General features: G+C 45.7%; 1 protein-coding gene across 1 annotated transcript in view; it reads right to left on the bottom strand.

Annotated features, from left to right (window-relative positions):
* The window catches only part of LOC147729031 (uncharacterized), a 113,384-nt gene that overhangs the window by 61,665 nt on the left and 37,852 nt on the right, over positions 1 to 13,867 (bottom strand). Inside the window, 1 exon segment of the mRNA XM_086959781.1 lies at positions 2,623 to 2,768. Coding sequence (XP_086815907.1) covers positions 2,623 to 2,768 — 146 coding nt within the window.

Here is a 13,867-nt window from a genome sequence, read left to right as displayed (position 1 = left end):
TGTTGCAATATGGCACATTTATATGGACATTTCTGTTGGCATTTTAAGGTAACCGTATGCAATGGGCTTAATGCAACGTCATCTCTGGGCCTCCAGTGGCTCTTTTGCTCTGGTGTCCAGCAGAAAACAGCAAAGGAGCGATCGCTATGCAGTCTGTGGGATTGTGGCTGGTGATAACACTGCAGGGGCTAACTACATATTGAAACTTTAACCGTTGTGTTTCCCCTGCCGTTTATCTACTTCTGTGAGATTTTTAACTTTAACAGAGCCTCTTGTTATATAATTGGGTTTATAGGTCTTCTAATGTCACTTTCGGACACTGAGCATATAACATCTTGACATCCACTCCTACACCGTGGTAAATTTACACTAGAGACAGTTAATCCACTGAGTGCAATGTCCCTCTCTTAGACTGAACCATGAGAGGAGAAATACAGGGCTGGACAGCCGTCTAATATAAGCCCTAGAACCTGCTGTTATTTGGAACTTTAGAACCAATGGCCAGTACAAAGATTTTTGTCTACAGAAGGAAATTGATATTTTGCCAACTCGAATCCTAAACTTTCTGTAGGCTATCGACAGAAGGTACTGGTTTTCAGTGGCTGTGACATACAGCTTCATGAGGGCCAATGGGAAGTTAGAGTTCTATCAGACAATGGAAACTTTGTTGGTTATTCCTCAATCCTCCTCCCCAAAACCCATACTCTACGGAGATCAGCTGAACGACTAGCCTGTTGTGAGTCAGGAAAGGTCAGTGGCGCTGCTCTCAGTTTTAATGCCAGGGGGTTGGTCCTATTGTTAGCCTTTAATATCCTTGGTTTTAATAACAGTGAATTTATTTCTGACCTGCTGTCAGTGTTTGGAGCCCTCAGAGTTACTGATAGTGGGGTTGTGGTTTCCTAACAATATCTAGCGCCCTCATTTTTAATGAACAATCGTGTTTAATGCCAGCGTCTGATGTGTGGGATTCTGGCCCGAAGTCAGTGTTTCGGTCCCTGAGTTATATGACTGGTAATTTCAGCCACAGTTGTAGTCTAGGCCATGGAGTACATGGTATGTGCGGGGTGTGACCTGATGCCAGGGTCTAGGGATCTTGATGTTTATGCTGATGGGGTGGGGCACTACTGTCCGTGTCTGAGGGCCTCAGTTTTAATGCCAGTGGAGTTCCATTCTCATGTCATTGCTTGCACCAGTTAGTTTTTACCGCCCAGGGAAGGCTAACCTTCTGCCAGGGACTAAGGCCATTGGTTCTATCATACATTTTAATAAGAGGCAGCTTCAGGGATGCTACCAGCTTCTAGAGCCTCGGGTTGGACAAACTGCCGGTCCATGAAGACGTGCTCCCATGGTAAACAGCCTTTACTACAAAATCTCACCCTCACATGCCACTACCATACAGGCATTACAACGAATGCGTCTTTACCACACAGTATTTTACAACAAATATGCCTTTACAGCACATTCCGTAGCAACGAAAAAGTAAATATTTGCTAGGTAAGTATATATATATATATATATATATATATATATATATATTGAGGTGTGTTTGGGTATGTGGACAGGAAGGGTACGTTTTAGGATTTTGGGTGGGTGTGAGGGTTTGGGTGGCAAGGTTCATTTTAGGGTTTAAGTTGGGTAGGGGGTTTTTGGTGGGAAGGCTAATTTTAGGATTTCGGGTGGGCAGGGGTTTTTGGGTGGCAAGGTTAATTTTAAGGTTGTGGGTGGGTAAAGGTATTTGGGTGGCAAGGAAATTTTAGAGTTTATGGTAGATACAGGTTTTTGGATAAGAAGGGTAGTTTGAGTGTACGGTTGGTGTGGGTTTTTGGGTGGAAATCTTAACTACGGGTTTTAGGGTGAGTATGTGTTTTTAGGTGGTATCAGTAATTTCAGGGTGTGTGGGTTTTTGGTAAACAAGGGTATTTTTACAGTTTTAGTTGGGTATGGGTTTTTGGTGCAAAGGGTAATTTTAGTGTTTAAGGTGGGTGTGGGTGGCAAGGGTAATTTCAGGATATATATACACGTGTATATATTTATATATATCCTAAAAATTACCCTTGTCACCCAAACACCCACCTTAAACTCTAAAAATATATATATGGGTTATACTTACCAGTTACATTTTTACCAAGCATATGCCTTCTTCATGCATGCCCTTACAACAAAAGATTTTGTTGTAAGGCCATGCCTGGTAAAGGCATATGCGTGGGAAAGATGCATGCATGTAATGACGGCATAGTAAGGGCATGCGTGGTAGTGGCATGTGTGGTTCCATCAAACAACCGTGCTGCCATGCTCTGCAGGAGCGGCAAGGGTGTGACATACACCTCTCGACATTGATGCCCTAGCTCAGCAGTCGGGGTCTTTTACTGCTATTCCCTTTGTTTGTTGCAATATTCCCCATTCCAAGGTAGTTTTGAAGCGCAGACCATCTGACGGTGGAGACATCAATTGCACAAAAGAGTTCTAGATAATGTCAGCTTCTTCTCTGCCTCTGTTCACAGTATGACATAGCGGTTTGGCTTTTGATTTCCATCTGATGGAAGAAGCCCAAAGGCTGGACCCACCCATTTGAGGCTTCCCGCCCTCGTGTAATCAGTGTGCCTTGGAGGCAGAGTCACTCACTGGATTTGATGCTCGTGGGGTCCACTGTAAAGTTGCCCAGGCCACCGCCGGCCACGGTCTGATTGAGGGTACTGGCGATATTATCCAAAGAAGGAACCGACGTGTTGGTAAACTCAACCTGTGTCACGACAATCACAGAACCTTCCCTACAAACAAACATGACAAGTGCGCATTACTTTACATGAGACTCAATGAAAATATCAGGTTACAGTGCCTTTAACAGAATACCCATGTACCTAAATCAATATGTTTTGTTCTTTTTACTGGAGAGAATTAAACAGTCCTGGCCCGTTCTCACTTGCTTTTTCAATAAGCATTTCCATGGTTGATAAATACAATGGTTTTATATTGACTGCACCAAAAGTAACATGTAATATAACAATCTATGATGTTTAACTTGCAATATGTGTCTATATTACTGTCCCGTGGGTCTCATGGCATTTACGTTCCCCTCCCGTTTAGCCTCGCGGTTTATGATGTCACTAGCACTCCTCAATCACATTACAGGACCATATTACGTGGTTACTTGTAGGACCATATTGCACGTTAGCCATAATGCACTTTTATATATGATGTTTATTTTGGTGCAATTGTAATGAAAACAATGCCAGTTTTCAAAGAGGTAAATATTTAGTGAAAACAACGAGTGAAATACTGGGCTATATGGATTGTGTGTAATACAAACAAACAAATACATTATTTAACCGGTTTTAAAGTATGCTGGTATGTATTTTGTCCATCAGGGTGGCGGAGGACATTACGTCCGCCGTCCTGACAAAGGAACACCATATTCAGAGATCAGTGCTGCCTCGGCAGTGATCTCCATATAGTCACATGAACTTCTTCTTTTCTGACAGAAGTACGTTTGCGATGGAGTACCCTGTCTGCCAAGGTCTGGATCAGGCCCTTTATCATGTAAACAAGAATGCAGGGTTTTTATAGAAAACAGGCTTCGTTTTGTTAAAAAAGGTTTATCTGCCTAGATTTATTTATAAATAATTATAAACACACTTCGGTACCATTTGATGAATCTTCACAAACATTTGCACACCTCTAGCCAAACTGGATACGTTATGTGCAGATTTGTGCAAGGTAAAAGATTGAGAAGCCACAATACATGAGTCTACCGTTTTAGGTCCTATAGGTAAATCTGTTCTTTGCTACAACAAAGATCACTCAAACGATTTGCATCAAACTTGGCATGAAAGAATAATTTCAATCAAAACATTTCACTCTTTGTGAAAATGGTCAGTGTCCTAACAATGTGAAAATGTGTCGATCGCATTTTTTTTGTGTAAATTTTCTTGAATAAAACAGCATAACGTTTTTGAGCATACACAATACATTTTGCACAATTTCTTCTCAGACGACACAGTTTCAAGCATAATAAAGTCACTAACATACATTATTTCAGCAGTTGAGGTCAGACTTTTCACAGCTCTTAGTTTGTTCATGGGCCTATCCCGAATCTGTACTATCATCCTCACTATCTGAAGGTGGTTCGCAGATATTGCCTCTGTATGTATTCCATGCCCCCCAAATTTTCTTCCACTTTTTAGGGCAACCCCTGCTGCTAAAACACCGCCCTTTCCGGTATCATGGCCCCATCCATATCTCCTCTCCATGCCGCTAAGGTAGGTTTCTCTACTCCACCCCATTTCTGTGCTATATTTCTTTTAGCCACCATCATACCTAGTGTCGCCCAATTCTGTCCTGAGCGTGTGAGATCATTGGCTTCCCATATATTTAGAAGACAACGCCTAGGTTCCGGCATCAGTGAGATTCCTTCCGACTGAGATATAGTCCTTAATACCGGTGTCCAATATTCAGCTATTCTGGGGAATTCCCATATGGTGTGATAGAAGGTCCCCTCCTCACCACAGCCCCTCAGACAGTAGGGATGATCTATCCTTCCTATCTTATATAAAGTGCTTCTAGTATAGTAGGAGCGGTGTAGTATACGTAATTATACCAAACAGAGACGTGAGGGAATGCCCACTTCCTTCGGGGATGCTAGTGCCTCCTGCCACTCCTAATCATCAAGCTCCCCACAGTCATGAGACCATTTTTCCCGTAGTGATCCTGTTGGATCAGGTAAATTATTCACCAATTTACGGTAAATTAGGGAGGTTGCCCTCTTTGGCATGTAGTCAGTTAATAACCTGTCTTCTGGAGAGGATTCCTCCGGGACTTCAGAGTCAGGTGGTAATGCTGTCTTTAATGTGTCGGATCTGTACATATCTAAAGTGCTCAGTGGGGGCTAAGTCGTATTGCTGTCTCAGTGTATCAAAGGAAAGTATTCCTCATTTCTCCCACATGTCCCCAATCGTCGATATTCCCATATCGTCCCAACGATCGAAAACCTTAGTGTGCCTAAGTTCCCCTAGTCACTTTGTGTCCCACAGTGGAGTAAGCTGCGTCAATACCCCCTGCCATCCCAACTTTGCCTGCACTGTATGCCAAAGTGCAAGTGTGTGTTGCAGTGGGCCAAACTTTGCTAAAGAAAATGTTTTATCGTAAAGGAGCTAGCATACTAGACACTCCAAACTGCTCGGTTTGCCTTCAGTGCCGGTTCTGATTGTGGAAGATGTATCCATTGATTAATTACTTTTAATTGCGCTGCTCAGTAGTAAAGGTAGATGTCTGGAAGCGCTATACAACCATCGTACCAGCTTCGTACCAGCTTGGCCTGTGCTCTACACACTGGTTTATGGCCCCATAGTAGAACAGAGACCTGCGCTGCAATTATTTTGAAATAGGAGGCCTGCACGGGATAGGGCGTATTTGCCAAGATGTATAGAAAGTGAGGCAGAGCCATCATCTTAAAAAGCGCTGCTTTACCCAATAGGGTCCGTGGCAGTGATTCCCAATGTCGTACGTCTCGCTTCAGGCGCTCGAGTGGTGGCTGCAAATTCCATTTGTAGAAGTCAGAGTTAGCTGTGATGTGAACCCCTAAATATTTAAACATGTTTTCTGCAGTCTGTAGCGGACAGTCGTCCGGTAGGCGCGGTGGCGGACCGTGGAGTACGTACATGGTGGATTTAGACCAGTTAATAGAATACCTGGTTGCCCGCCCATAGGCCGTACAGACATCCAAAAGTGTTATTATAGAACGCCTGGGTGAAGTGTAATATAGCAAGATATCGTCTGCATATAGGGAGATTTTATCCTCCCAATCATCTGTCCACTTGAGGCCCTTAATAGTCGGGTCCCATCTTATCCACGCCGCCAGGGGCTCTAATACCATGGCAAACAATAGTGGTGACAGTGGGCAACCTTGACGCATGCCCTTGGCCAATGGAAAATCTGCCGATATATGGCCATTAGCTGTGACATGCGCAAGGGGCTTAGTGTATAGCAGTCGGACCCAGGCACAAAACTTCAGTCCAAATCCCAAATGGCGCAGCACCGTAAAGAGAAAAGGCCAGTGGACCATGTCGAATGCCATATGTGCATCCAGTGAGTATCACCGCCGGCTCCTGCAGATACACTGCACATGCCATTACCCCGTGTAGTCTTCATAAATTTAGTGCTGTGTTTCTGCCGGGCATAAAGCCAGATTGGTCCCTATGCACTAGCTTAGATAGGTGTGGCGTGAGTCGTATCGCTAATAATTTGGCAAATATTTTGACCTCAGCATTCATGAGAGAAATAGGCCGATATGATGTACATTGATCCGCCGGTTTCCCAGGCTTTAAAATAGCTACTATGGTGGCAGTGCGTTGGTCCGGTGGGAGTTCTCCAATCTCTAGGCTTTCAGCAAACATACTTAACAGGTGGGGTGCGAGTGAGTCAGTCAGGTTAATTAGATAATTCGACCGGTATGCCATTGGGACCCTCTGCCTTGCCCGATTGTAATGCCTCAATAGCTATTGCCACCTCCTCTGTCGTGAGGTGACCTTCTAAAAATTGTGCTTCTTCAGGGGTAAATTTGGGCATTCAAAAGTCTTTTATGTATGTGAGTGCTTCCTTTTCCGTGATTGTCGAATCTGAGGAATATATTTTTAGGAAGTGTCGTGCTAACATATTTACTATTGTGTGTGGGTCTGTAGTGAGTTGTCCTCCCTCCATTTCAAGCTGTGCTATCAACCTGTCCCTCTTCTCCCGTTTGTCCAGCCACGCCAATAGTTTACCTGCCTTGTCCCCCACATCATACATTTTATGTAGTGTGTTTGTAAGTTGCTGTCTGGTCACTTCCGTCAGATATTCCTTGTGTCAGCATTGTGCAATCTGCAGGTTGCGGGCCGCATCGGGGGTTGGGTCATTAGTGTGTTGTGCCTCTGCAGTAATCACCTCGGATTCTAAAGCTTGCAGTTCGATCTGTCCTTCTCATTTATGAATTACAATGGAGGCTATTGCCTGTCCTCCGAGAACTGCCTTGTATGCCTCCCATAAAGTGATAGAAGAGGTTACGGCATCAACGTTATCTTGAAAATAATGCTTCGTCACCTTAAGTTCCCTCCTAATCTTGGGATTGTGGAGATATCCAGGCATACTGGTTAAGTCCGACGCCTTTTCTGCTGGTGATGTATGTAGCTAATCATCAGTGGGGAATGGTCAGATATGCTCCGTGGTTTGATTTCTACACTGCTAATATTACAAATGCTACCCAATGACCCCATGAAGTAATCAATTCTAGTGAGGCTGTTATGAACACTGGAGTGGTAAGTAAATTGACGATCAAGGAGTTGATACTTCCTCCAAATGTCCACTAACTCCATAGCTGCCATGAAGCTTCCCAAACGGGACGTCCCGGATACATTTGCTCTTAGAGGGAATCTATCCATTGAGTAATCAGCCACCGAATTAAAGTCGCCCCGAATGATCAGTTCACCCTCCGGCAGCCCTACCTGCATCATCAGATTGAACGTTGCTGATGATTAAAGGGAACTGCTTCTTTATCAATATACCAACCCCTCTAGAGCCTGAAGTAAATTCAGAGTGGGCCACCATTTTGTAACCCCATCTATCTAGTAGATGTGCCCGTGGGATGTGTCTCCTGAAGTAGTACCACTGCTGCACCTCCCATTTTTATGCATTGTAAAACGAGGCCTCATTAGATTTTATCGCCTAGCCCGCATACATTCCATGTGAGTATGGACAGGGACGGGGTCACGGCATCGGGGCTCCCCCGCAAGCTAGCTAGTGAGTCTTCCCCCATTGGCATAAACAAAGGATCTAGTACTATAAGTGACTTGTCCTATAGTAGGGATAATGTGTGTTTCTGTGAGTAGTGACATTGTGAAACAAAAACTTGAACAGAGACCCTGTCCCCCAACCCCCCTCCCTGCCTACCTGCCTCGCAGACCCAGAACTGCCCGCCACCCCAACTTAGCAGAGTGCTTAATACCCCAACCTTTGAACTTTACTTGCATGTATGCATAGGGGTGTGAAGTCCAGGGAGGACCTATCTCTCCCCAAGTCCCAGAGTCTTGAGTCAATAATACTTCTGTTATCTATAGCTTGTGGGCATTAGCAGAAATTTAAGTCTACACCCCCGATATGAACAAAGAAAAGGGGGAGGGTACTTCCCGTAATTGTCACTCTCCAGAGCCCTTTTCGCGGTGTTCTGCCTCTGCCTCTTCTCGTTACGCGCCCTCAGACTTGCCGTCGCGTCCCAGTCGCCATCTACTTCTCGGCACTCGCCTAGACCCCTCCGCCGGTTGCCATCCTTCGAGCCAGTTGTTTGCCTCTTCCGAGTTTTTCCCTCTGCCAACACACGGAGCCGAGCAGGGACGAGCATAGAATATGGCAGTTCTCGGGACCTCAGCATTTTTTTCACCTCCAGAAAACTTCTGCGGCGTGCTGCAACCGTTGCTGTGTAATCAGGAAAAAAGGAGATCGTTGAGTTTTGCACACGAATGGGCAGTGCCAGCACCGGTCGCGGGGGCTCCAGGTTTGGGCCTACCTCCTGGTACTATATGCGCTCATTCCACAGAGAAAAAGGTTGATAGTCCTTTAGGTTGTAGGCGGCATTTTATGAGTTCTTCTATATAGAGATCCATAGCAGGTCCCCCCTCACTCTCCGGAAGGCCCATGATTCGGACATTGTTGCAGCGCGAGCGGCCCTCCTGCTCGTCCAGCTTAGCCGCCATTCGTTTATGGTCGGTCTCCAGTTGTGCCACCTTTTTTGTCAGCAATGTAGTGTCTCTAGTAAGGGAAGTCGTCACTTGTTCCACTTCGGATACTCTCGCTGACATTTTTTGAAAGTCTGCTCTCAGGAATGTGACATCTGTGGAGATCGTTCCGACCGTAGTCTGCACTTGGTGTAAAACTGCCATTACATCCTCTAATGTGACCTTTGGGCCATTGTCTGTCTCTGGGTCTTTAGCCCCCGTTCCTCTGCGTTCCGGCAGCGGGGGGAGGGGGCGGGGGGAGTCTTTGGTATATGCAAATTTGTCCAACTTGCTTTGTTGGGCCACACGGGCCCCCCTTGCCGTTCATTGCTCCCTTGATCCCCCTCTGTTCCCCGCCACTGGGTTCCGTCAAGATCGGTGCGGCCTGTCCTGGATGATAGAGGGGGAGAGTGGGGAGGGGGGTGGGGGGGGGGGGGGGGGGGAGTTCACCAGCTCTCAGTTTTGTGTTATGCAAGCCTCGGCAACGTCTTTCAACTAATTTTCCTTGGCCATTCGTGGGGGGGGGTGGGAAGAAGTGGGGGTCCGCCGTGTGAGATCTGCCGTATTTTGTCACCTCATGTGTTTCAACGTATGCGAGTGCCCCGCGCACTCATCTAGGTTGGGGACCCACCCGTTTAGATCACTCGTAAAGGGTGGTCCCTGCACCGGTCGTCCACTGCTACCCCCCCGCAGTGGGGTGGCACACTGCTTCTGACCTTCTCGGAGCTGCTCAGCCCAGGCGCTGAATTGGGGTTCGTTTTTTTAGGGCCTGCCTTGCCGATGTAGTGCTCCCGTCGCTGCCCTGCCCGTGCCGGTTTTGCTTCGGACCGTAGTTCCTCCCTTCGCGCAATTCACTGCTGTTGCCTGCTCCCATCCGGACTCGAGGCCTGGTTCTGGCCATGTCTCTTTGCCGCTGGGGGGGGGGGGGGTTCGAGGGAGGAAGAGGGAGAGAGGGGCCCTCTACCTTCGTATATTTATACACTGACTCCGGCCTGTACTTGACTGCCAAGTCCCGGTGGTGGATCTAGGTTCTGGGCCTGCCCTGCCAAAGCAGTGTCCGCATTGCTGCCCTATCTTTGCCAGCTTTATTCCGGTCCGTAGCTCTTTTCCCGGGGCTTCCGCGCTGTTAGTTGCTGCTGCCTGCCCGGATTTGAGGCCTGAACCCGGCCGTGTCGTCCTGCTGCCGGGGATTGGGGGGGCGGGGGGTCAGGAACAGATGGGTCCCCTACCGTCCTGCAGGTATGTACCGTCACGGGCCTTCACTCAGCTGCCAAGCTCCGGCAGTAAATCAGTGATGCTGGGTCTACCCTGCCGTTGAGGCGCCCACGCTGCTGATCCTTCTTTGCCAGCTCTAGTTCGGTCTGTAATGCCTCCCCACTGGGCCGCCACACCTTCCGCAGTCTTTGCCTGCTCCCACCCGGACTCCATGCCAGAGTCCGGCCGTGCCTTCTTGCTGTCAGGAGGGGGGGGTGGGAGGGAGCAAGAGGCCCCCCGCTGCCATACTATTATTGCCGCCGGAGCCGCCGACGCCCGAACTGGTTCCGCCGTCTGTGCTTCCGCCCTCTATGCCGGTCATTCCCACTTCTCACCGGACATCCGATTCCACCATGGATGTAGCGCCGAAATCTAGTCCCCGGCTGTGCAAAGGCATGCAGGACGCTTTCTGTCTTGAGCGATAGCGCACCGCGCCGACCATGGGGAGACTGCAGCCTAGTATCAATCTGCTCCGCTTCACCTTCGGAGCATGTTTCTGGACTCTGGATACACTTTTTTCAACGGATTAATGTCCGTATTTGTTGGGGAGGTAGTCTCACCCCTGGAGCTCCACTAGGCTGCGGCCATCTTGCTTGGCTGCTAGCCACGCCATGTCAATCGCATTTTAATCTTGGCTGATATAAGCTTGAATTATTTTTTTCTGCCACCGTGGAATATTGGCCCAAAATACAATATTGCAACATGAAAACATTTTCCCAAAGAGGGGTTAGAGCTTAGGCTGGTTGCAGATTCTGGTTAGCCGTATGAGTTGGGACCTGGCCACAGGTATGGCCGTTCATCCAACTAATGGGACACATGGCAGTGTGGGTACAAGCTCCCTTCCGGCAGGCTGAACACACAGACACTGGCACTCAGAATGACCCAAGGGCCCGGTTGGGTGCATGAGCGCAATGTTTTTAAGCATACGATTAGCACAATTTTGTCCACATTGAGCTAGAAACGGACAAGCTCTTTTGTCATTTCTACAGCAAAATCTTTAAGCATATGATTAGTACAGTGCCATCTACAACGAGTTGTTAAATTACAAATATTACAGTATTACAGCTCTGGATTGGTCAAATACCACCCAAGGTGAATAAAAGCAACCACTGACACATGTCCTATGCTTAGAAACTTTAGTAGGAAAACAGACATTTGAAGTGAGCAGTTTCAGACTGTCGCTGGTGTAGTAGGGTGCTCTATAGAGGAGCTGCTCTCCACCTAAACTTGGGAACTACCCAGAGTTATCTGCTATATATATATATATATATATATATATATATATATATATATATATATATATATGAAACAGCAAACTCACAACTGCTTTGGACGCAGTTCAGGCGAGCGTAGACCTCCAACAGTCCTCCAAAATCAGATCAGATCAAAAATAGATGAGCCAGAAACCAACGATATTTCAGTTGAAGCAGTGCATTTAATAGGCAGTAAATAGTGCAGAGCAAGTGCCCTCCATGACGCGGTTCGCCCCGCGGACGGGGCTTGGTCACATGACGCGTCAGGAGTAGGCGGTGGATTAAATTACAAATAAAAGCCCAAACACCTAAAAAAACAGGTTGCAAGGGTAAAATAACGACATTAACTGGCAATTAAATTAATGTGATGATAAGTCCATAAACAAAATTCCCAAATTATTAGAATATTGCTGAACAATTAGAGCATAGTGCTCATAAGTGGTGAAGCATAATAGAGCATATTTACTTAAGAAAAATGGCAAGAATTCATATTAGTAATGAAACATCTAGATCTATGTGCAAGTGCAATATATGAAATATTTCTTAACAAATATGTAAATAAATAATATCCCTCACCATGATCAAAAGGACATCACAAATTGCCAATATATACAAAACAAGTAATTTAGACCAAAAAAGATTTTTAGATGTTATATACATGGAATATCAATAGCGGCAGAGACATTAGCTTATGGAAGTTTGCCAAAAACACTTCAGATTTCATAGGTATATTAAGCCCAGCTGTTATTTCATCTTTTGAATATCTGAAAATGCAGATGAAACTCCCACTCTACAAAGATGACAGAAAATATACATTTGTATATACAACGGAAAAGCTACTGCAATTATAGATAATGGTGCAATTCTTCAAAAGCATTCAATCCATTAGGGGATCTGGTATCGAGCGGAATGATAAAATAAGCCTCTCTTTGACGGAGAAGTCTTTCTCGATCACCCCCCCCTACCAGGATTAGCCACTGAACATAAGGTATACGTGAGGTCTTTTAGTTTCTGGTCATGGACAGATTTGAAATGGCGAGCAACCGGGTAATTCATGTCCGAATTTACTATTGCCCGGATGTGTTGCAAGGTGCGTTGATGTGCTTGCAATTTTGTGCTCCCTATGTACGACAATGAACATGTGCAGGTAAGTTTATACACAACAAAGTCACTACGGCATGTGAGGTGTTCCCTGATTGGTATAGGCCGATTACTAAATGCAGATGTATACTCGGTGCTGTTGACTGCAAACGTGCAGGCACGGCACGAGGTGCATCTAAAAAAACCAGATTTATGAAGCCAAGTGGTTTTCAATTGGTTTTCTGGTTGTGCACGGTCAAGGGAATCTTTCATTGAGGGAGCCCTCCTGAAGGTTATTGCAGGAGATTTGGGCAAAAAAGGAGCAAGAATAACATCAGTTAAAACAATTGGCCATTCAGATCTGATAATCTGGCTAAGTTTGGAACTTTGGGCACAAAAAGTAGTGATGAATCTAGCTGTTGTTGACTTGGTAACATCAGTATCAATTGTTGTCTTAGGGGTCAACAATGTTTCACGTGTACGTGTTGACACTGTATTGAGGGCTTTATCTAATACTGCTCTTTTGTAGCCCCTTCGAAGGAATCTATTTCTAGATTCTGCTAGACATTGTTCGGTGACAACAGGATCACTACAGATGCGTTTAATTCTGATTAATTCACCAAGGGGTATACTGTTAATAGTATGCCGGGGGTGAGCACTACGGGCATGCAAGATGGAATTGCCCGCAGTGCTCTTCCTGAACAGTTTGGATTGAATTTTGTTATTTTCAATGTAAACCAATACATCCAGAAATTCAGCTGATGTATCAGTGATAGTAGCAGTGAATTTAAGATTTCTATCGTTCACATTGATTTCCTTAACAAAATCAGCTGCCAGGGTTTGAGATCCTTTCCAGACGATAAAAATATTGTCTATAAATCTCCAGTAGGCAAATAAATGGGGAAGCCAATGAGCGTGGGTGACGCCAAGCACACGCTCCTCCCACCAGCCAACATGCAAGCATGAATAACTGGGGGAGAAGCACGAACCCATTGCCACCCCGCGTTCCTGATGGTAAGCCTCCTTGCCAAACTGGAAATAGTTGTTAAAGAGGCAGATACGGATCATATCTAATAGCATTTGGTTGTGATCCCTCATAGTTGCCTCACGTGAATCCAAAAAATACTGAACAGCTTCCAAACCCTGGTGATGATTAATACTGGTATAAAGTGCTTCTATGTCCATCACCAGGAAACATAACTCAGGACCCCAGGTAATACAACTAATCTTCCCCAAAAAATCAGTAGTGTCTTTCAAAAAGGAAGGGAGAGAACTCATGTTAGGCTGTAAAAAAAAGTCTACATATTTTGAAATATTTTCGTTCATGCTCCCCTGTGCTGAAATAATAGGGCGACCTGGGACTGGGGTAGTGCGTTTGTGGATTTTTGGCAACAAATAAAATAAAGGTGTGATAGGGTGCAAAACATTCAAGAATTTAGATTCTTCTTTAGTCAGTAAACCATTTCTGGACCAGGTATTGATATCCTTTCTTGTTTTTGCATGGCTGTTTTGCATAACAAACTTTGTTGATTTGGAATAACA

The sequence above is a fragment of the Lissotriton vulgaris genome, chromosome 2_2, assembly GCF_964263255.1.
Source record: "Lissotriton vulgaris chromosome 2_2, aLisVul1.2, whole genome shotgun sequence".
NCBI classification, from domain to species: domain Eukaryota; kingdom Metazoa; phylum Chordata; class Amphibia; order Caudata; family Salamandridae; genus Lissotriton; species Lissotriton vulgaris.
Note: the sequence above shows the minus strand (reverse complement) of the source record. Positions and strands in the feature narration are given on the sequence as shown.